The 7,345-nt window shown below is 37.9% G+C and overlaps 1 protein-coding gene across 1 annotated transcript in view; it reads left to right on the forward strand.

Moving 5' to 3' along the window:
* Window positions 1-7,345, forward strand: part of TPP2 (tripeptidyl peptidase II) — a 115,018-nt gene that overhangs the window by 103,530 nt on the left and 4,143 nt on the right. Inside the window, exons 25-27 of the mRNA XM_006846671.1 lie at window positions 1,636-1,732; window positions 2,979-3,109; window positions 5,184-5,391. Of these exons, the coding sequence (XP_006846734.1) occupies window positions 1,636-1,732; window positions 2,979-3,109; window positions 5,184-5,391 (436 nt within the window). The remainder of the gene's footprint in view (window positions 1-1,635; window positions 1,733-2,978; window positions 3,110-5,183; window positions 5,392-7,345) is intronic.

Below are 7,345 nucleotides of genomic sequence, written 5' to 3' on the forward strand. Positions count from 1 at the left end.
AGCAAAACTTTACTCGCTTGAGATATCAAAGAGATTGTCTGATGATTTCCGCATTCTGTTGTGACAGAGCCAGTAGGTTGGTGCAAACCACCAACCTTTCAGTTAGTGGGTTACCAGCCCAGCCTTACAACCATGTGACATCAGACCTCCCTGCTCTTGTGCCATCTTCACAGATGTGAGGTTTGTCCCCGTTATTGTTGCCACTGTGTCACTCCATCTGGCGTGGGTCTTCCTCTTTCCCTCTGACCCTCCACTGTACCAAACATGATGTCCTTCTGCAGAAACTATAATCATACAAGGTATGATCCTCTGTGACTGACCTCTTTCATTTGGCATAATGTTTTCAGAGCTTCTCATCCACGTTGTAGTGACTTGGGAACCCTATTGAGCAGTTTTAACGTGTTCTGTAGCGTCACTAGGAGTTAGAATCAACTTGATGACAATGGGTAACAACATTCATGTGTATGTTTTGGTGTGACCATTTTTCTTAGATGGTTGTTGTTAAATGCCATTGAGTTGATTCGAACCCATAGCAATCCTGTGTAGGTTTTCCATGGAGTGGCTAATGAGTTTGAACCACTGACCTTTTGTTAGCAGTTCAGCACTTATCCTACAGTACCAATTACTGGGTCATATTTTAACTGTTTAATCATTGAAGAACTGCCAACCATTTTCCAAAACAACTGCATCATTTAACACTCCGTCCAGCAGGTCTGAGAGCACTGATTTCTCTGCATCTTCACTAACATTTGTTATTATCTGTCCTTCTAATTTTAATCATTCTAGTTCTCTCTAGTGCTAGATATTTACCAATGGGATCTTCCGTTATTTTTGTCCTGAATAAAGTGGAATTAGCTTTTTTTTTTTTTTTTTTTACCTTCCCCATTGAGAAACATGGATATTTCTTCATTTTTTAAAGACTATTTCTGAAATGTTTAAATTTTTCTGCTAATAGATTTGTAGAGATTTTAATGTCCTGGTATGGGGCTGTATGATAAGCACTGGACTGGTAACCATTAGGTCAGTGATTCTGATCCACCAGCTGCTCCTCAGAAACCCCGTTCAAGGTTGGTCAGAACCAACTCAGTGGCACTTAACAACAACAACAGCCTTTTGTTAATTTATTTTCCTCCTTTTTAAAAGTCATTAGAGCTGGTATGTTGGAAAATTGGATTCTTATGTATATCTGACTGTTTTGTTGGATTCTTTATTTGATTTGATTTTCTTGTCTTTTTAAGTAAGCATTGCTTATGTATGAGAAAATGAGTCCTGGTGTGGTACTGTTGCTAACCACAAAAACAGGGTTGTCAGTTCAGCCCTATCAGCCATTCCTAGGAAACCCTCCCTGTACAGGGCCACTGTGAGATGGAACTGACTTGACAGCCATTAACAAGATAGTAAGGACTTTGTCTTTCTGAATAATTACACTCTGTTTTCAGGATGCTGTGTGAGGTAAATGGATGGAGCTTCCAAACAATGTTAAATAATAAGTAGACAAAAAAATCTCTTTTTTAAAAGAAAATAATGTTTGTCTCTTTCATATGTGTGTGTGTGTGTGTGTATATATGCTGGATTCTTGGTTATTTTCTCTTTTGTAAAATAAAAATAATGTTTATCTCTTTCTTACATATAAAGGCTGGATTCTTGTGACATTTATAATGAGCTGAAAGAAACATATCCTAATTATCTTCCTCTGTATGTTGCAAGACTTCATCAGTTGGATGCTGAAAAGGTTGGCCATATTCAATTTAGTATCAACACCTTGTTTATAATAGTATATGAGGTTTCTTATTTTTGATAAAGTATATTTGCCTTCTTTTCTTGCTGACTTCAACTGTGTTTCCTTAAAGTTGAATGTTTATTAAATGGCTTTCATTAAGCCAATTATAAGACCTGGCCTTTAGCTTAAGATTCTTGCTTATATGTTTGGTCAGTGGCTACTAGTGAAGAAATCTTTACCTGAAGGGCAGCCTTACCTAACAAAATGCTAGGCGAAATCAGTTAAAAATCATCAAGGGTTTAGAGTGAATAGAGGGTGTTTAAAGGAGACTTTTTATAGGTTTTAACATTAAGAGTAGCAAATCACTGAAAACACCATCTTAATTGTTATGGACTGTATTATTTTCTTGTTTAGTATCATTTCTGAGTTTTAATTATGACATAGGAAGAATTTGTTCCATTTCATCAGCTAGTTGTATTTTGTGCCTCTGTTTTTATGTGGTGTGGGACTGGAATAGCACGGTTGATTACATTTCTAAAGTCTTTTCTTAAAATATGCAGAAAAAGAGTTGAAAAACACACATTTTTATGAACATAATACTTCACTTACTCTCTGACAACCCCTTAACACTAATAGGAAGTTCAAATTAAGTATGTTTAAGCCTGAACTAAGGAGCACTGGTAGCTTAGTGGTTACGAATATGGCTGTGAACCACACGGTCAGCAGTTCGAAACTTCCAGCTGCTCCGTGGGAGAAAGATGAGGCTTTCTGCTCCTGTAAAGATTTACACCCTCGGAAACCCTGTACAGGGTCGCTATAGGTTGGAACCAACTCGATGGCACTTAACAACAACAACAACAACCCTGAACTAAGGAGCTCTGGTAGCTTAGTGGTTATGAATCGGGCTACGAACCATAAGGTCAGTAGTTCGAAACTACCAGCTGTTCCACAGGAGAAAGATGAGGTGTTCTGCTCCCATAAAGGTTGACAGCCTCAGAAACCTAGTACAGGGTTCTATGAGTCGGTTCTGACTCCACAGCACACAACCACCACCAAGCCTGGGCTAAAGTTTTCTGGGTATACTTGGCTTATGAAAATTGGATTAAGAAATAGCCAGCGGCCCCTTGGCTGCAGATAGATTCCATTGTCCGCTCACACTGTGTTGGCAGCTCTTATTGTTCAGATGCCATAATACAAATGTTCCAGTAGACTGACGTTTCTGTTTGCTTCTCTTATTTCTTTTTTTTTTTCTCCTTAGGAAAGATTGAAAAGACTTAATGAAATTGTTGAAGCTGCAAATGCGGTTATTTCTCATATAGATCAGACAGCCCTGGCAGTTTATATTGCGATGAAGACTGACCCCAGACCCGATGCAGCTACTATAAAAAAGTACCTACCCAGTAAATACTCTTTCTTGCATCTCATTTCCTAGTTACTTTTTAAAAAGTTAAGATTGATGTATTTAGTGTATTCTTTACTGCTATTTGTTAAATCCTTATCAGTATTTAGATACACAACATCTACCTTGGGAATTGTATCATTTTTTAATTTAATTTTATTTTTTTTCAATTATTTTAAATTAAGCAGAGGAAAAGTACTTTGCTTTCTCTCCCAGTAGGTGTCAGAGATTAGAGGATGGAGAAGGCAAAAACATTATAACACTCTATGAGATTAATTTTTAAACTATACATTGACAAATAGAAGGAGCTCTGGTAGCGTAGTGGTTACCAATCGGGCTGCGAACCACAAGGTCAGCAGTTCGAAACTACCAGCTGTTCCGCGGGCGAAAGATGAGGCTTGAGGCTTTCTACTCCCGTGAAAATTTATAGCCTTGGAAACCCTGTACAGGGTCGCTATGAGTCGGAACCTACTCCACTGCACATAACGACAACAATTGACAAATAACATGAAAACCCTAAAAGTGTGATTTGTAATACCTAGTAATGTAACTGCTGCACAGTGCTCTTTGGTGAGAAGTGGAGAGTTTGTAGCTTAGGCCTTACTAAACTTCCTGTCTTATGTAAACCAGAGAGACTTAGCTAGACTTATAAGTGATTGATATGTTTCCTCATTACTGAACAGTGTCCTTTCCAAATACTGCTTTAAGGGTTCTAGGAGTCTTTGAATCAGCCTGACATTTGGTTCATCTTCTAGCCATTGAGCACCTAGGTGTTACCTTCCCCCTCTTCCACCCCACTTTGGTAATTGTCTTTCTTATTAACTATTGATATTGATGATTTTTATAGTCATTCTGAGAAGACTTCACATTTTGCACTCTGGGTTTTTCAGAATCAATCTCATGTTATTCAGCTCATCCCATATCCAAGTACTTCAACTAAACAAAACATTCAGGAGTCTAAAATTTTCCCTAGAGAGAACTTGTTATTCCATGTAGTTCAGCAACTCTTAATTGTCTGCTCTGTGCCAGGCATTGTTCTAGGCACTTGGAATAAATTGCAGGAACAGAGATGCCTACTGTACATACAGCAAGGCAGTTTCCCACCTTGATGAAGAGCATGGCTCCCAGGGCCAGGCTGCTCAGTTGAGGACTCTGGATCTGCCGCTCACAAACTCTGTGAGCTCAGTTTCCTCCTTTGTAAAATGTGGCTGATAATACTCAGCTACTCATAAAATTGTCTTAAATAATCAAGTTAATATGTTAAAATATATAGCTAAGTTGCAGGCATAATCGTAGTAGCGTTATGTTTGCTCTGTTTTGACACTATAGTCATGGCTATACAAACACGTAGATGGAAATGTGATCTTTGTTATTTATAAGGAATCTGAAGGCGTGAAGCCTATCAGCCTTTATTAAAGAGGTGTGTAGTTAACAGAGTTGGTTGTTGTTAGGTGCCATTGAAGCAGTTCAGACTCACAGCAGCCCTGTGTACAAGAAATGCAAATCCTGTCAGGTCCTGCGCCATCCTCCAAGTCATTCCTGTGTTCAAACCCACTGTTACAGCCACACAAACAGTTGTGTGGACCCAGCTTCGACCCATTCATTTCTCAGCTCTACTGCTTATGGCATTCAGCTTCAACCAACGATAACATAGGAAAACTCATGTAGCATACACAGAGGGCTTCCAGAAGTTTGTGGAAAAATTCCATCATCTTTTAATTTCATATTTCCAAATACTTTGTGAAGCCCGCTCTGTGTAATACTGTGGCTCATTTGGTGTTTGGGACTTAATAATCATATTTGCTGCAGGATAAAAATACACTGGACCACAAAGTTGGTTTGGATCGCACGGTCGGTAGTTCAAACTCACCAGCTGCTCCTCAGAAACCCTATACAGGGTCACTATGAGTCGGAACCAACTCAACAGCACTTAACAACAATAAACATATATATATATAGTATTTCTGCTTTGTAAATCTTAAGCAAAAAAAAAATTGCATGAAAGAGGCTGTACTTTCAAGAAATTTTACTGACATTCGCAATATCCTTTGCTTTGGTATACAGCGATATGGACAAACAGAAATCTACCCTCGTAGATGCCCTTTGTCGAAAAGGATGCGCACTAGCTGACCACGTTCTTCACTCACAAGCTCAAGACGGAGCTGTTTCGTGTGATGCAGAAGGAAAAGAGGAGGAAGGAGAAAATGCTTTGGATTCTCTGACTGAAACTTTTTGGGAAACTACAAAATGGACTGATCTTTTTGACAATAAGGTAACTTTTCTGCTTCTCGCTTTCTCATAGTTTTTGGTGAATGCTTCAAAACGTCTTCTGTCTTGTGCCCTGTTGCCTACTTCATTGTTCCAGTTTACTGGCCAGATGCCAAATGGGGAAGAAAATGGAAGTCTTTAAGAATTAAAAATTATATATTAATAATTAATTTTAACACCTGATTTATAAAAGTATCAATATACTTTCTTTGAAATTTGATTATTAAAAACTTTTTAAATAGTGGTTACAGTTGTTGTTGTTAAGTGCCGTCAATTCATTTCCAACCCATAGTGACCCTGTATAGGGTTTCTGAGTAGTGGTGGTGAGCTTGAACCACTGACCTTGCCAGTTCAAATGACTTCACAGTCCAGCGCATTAACCCACAGCGCCACACCAGGACTCCAGATGGTTACAGTAGAGATTACATAACTACAAGGTTTTTGGTTTTGGTTTGGGGGCTTGTTTGTTCCAATTTTTCTGTGGAGATAAACAGAACAAATGAAATCATTACATTTCATGAAATTAGTTAAATAAAGTCAGTAGAATTCTATTATTGTTTTGTTTGAATAGACAAATACTTGCTTTCAGAAGTTAATATTATCATGTACAGAAAAGAATTTTGGAAGTAGGAGAAACTTTTTTCTCCAATGGACAGGCTTTTCATAGTAGTCCATCGTGGTATGTGTGTACACTTGTATTCAAGAAACCTGAAAGGGATCGATCAGTATTACACAGACATTATGAATTCAGAACTGAAATTATACCCCTTGATTTTAAACCCTGCCCCTCCCGCTTTTATCTGTGACTTTACGCAAGTAACTTAACTTTGATGCACTGCTGTCTTAACTGTTGAATGAAGATTGTGACACTGCCTACCACAGACTATTAGGAATGTGTGGCAACTACATGGAAAATCTTCAATAGTTGTTGTCATTATTAAGTAATTCTTGTGTGTCTGCTACGTGCCCAACAGTACTTACTGCTGAAAACATAAATGTGGATAAGAATCTGGTCCCTGCCTGTGGGGAACTTAACGTCTAGTCAATATGCACTTCATGTTTATTTGTACAACACTTGATATTTTATAATGAAACTATTACATTCTGGTTTTGCTATGTTATGGCATGCCATCGAGTTAATTCCGACTCATCGTAACCTTAGAGGCCTAGCGGAAGTGCTGTAATCTTTGTAGAACTAGATGCCCCACCCGTGCCCCCACAAGCCCTCCACAGCCATTGGATCGGTTCAAACCACTGACATTTCAATTCGTAGCCTAACAGGCGCCACAAGGCACCATCATTTTTACAATAGCACTATCGTATTAGAGTCGGTACACTAAATTATCTGCTTTCTAAGTTGAGGGAAATAATTGTTGAATATTTGTTTGGCTCTATAATACATATAGGTGTAACAGGATATTTATGTTTGAAGACATTATCCACATTCTGAAACTGTAAAACTAAGTGATTATAAATAATTGGCATACAGTAATTAAAAGTGCAGAACTTATTCAGAGGAAGTAGTTGAAAGTAATTACATGTTTGTATAATCTGATACCTATTTTTATCACTTTTTATTATTTACAATTTTGGCAATTTACAGTGGTTTTTATTTTTTTGTTATTCTATCCTAATTTGCATTTTAGGTCATTTACTTTAGCTCTGTTTTCATAAAGTGATACTTTAGTATGTCTTCCAACAACTAGAACTTTATCATAGTGTTAGTTCTTGTCCCCAAAATATAAGCTCTGTGAAATACTTAGCTCTTTTGAAGGCATTAGTAATTTTCTCAAGTTGCTAAAGATTCACTTGCCATTGCATTCACTTTAAAAACTACATTTCTGCCTTCAACTATGGAAGCAGTAGCTCAAAAGAGGGAACAAGTTCTTACAGCAAGAATCATTCCCACCCCCTCCACACACAGAGTAGACAGGGATGGGCAACTTGGACATTGGCTA

The sequence above is a fragment of the Chrysochloris asiatica genome, unplaced genomic scaffold (assembly GCF_000296735.1).
Source record: "Chrysochloris asiatica unplaced genomic scaffold, ChrAsi1.0 scaffold00029, whole genome shotgun sequence".
In the NCBI taxonomy this organism is placed as follows: Eukaryota; Metazoa; Chordata; class Mammalia; order Afrosoricida; family Chrysochloridae; genus Chrysochloris; species Chrysochloris asiatica.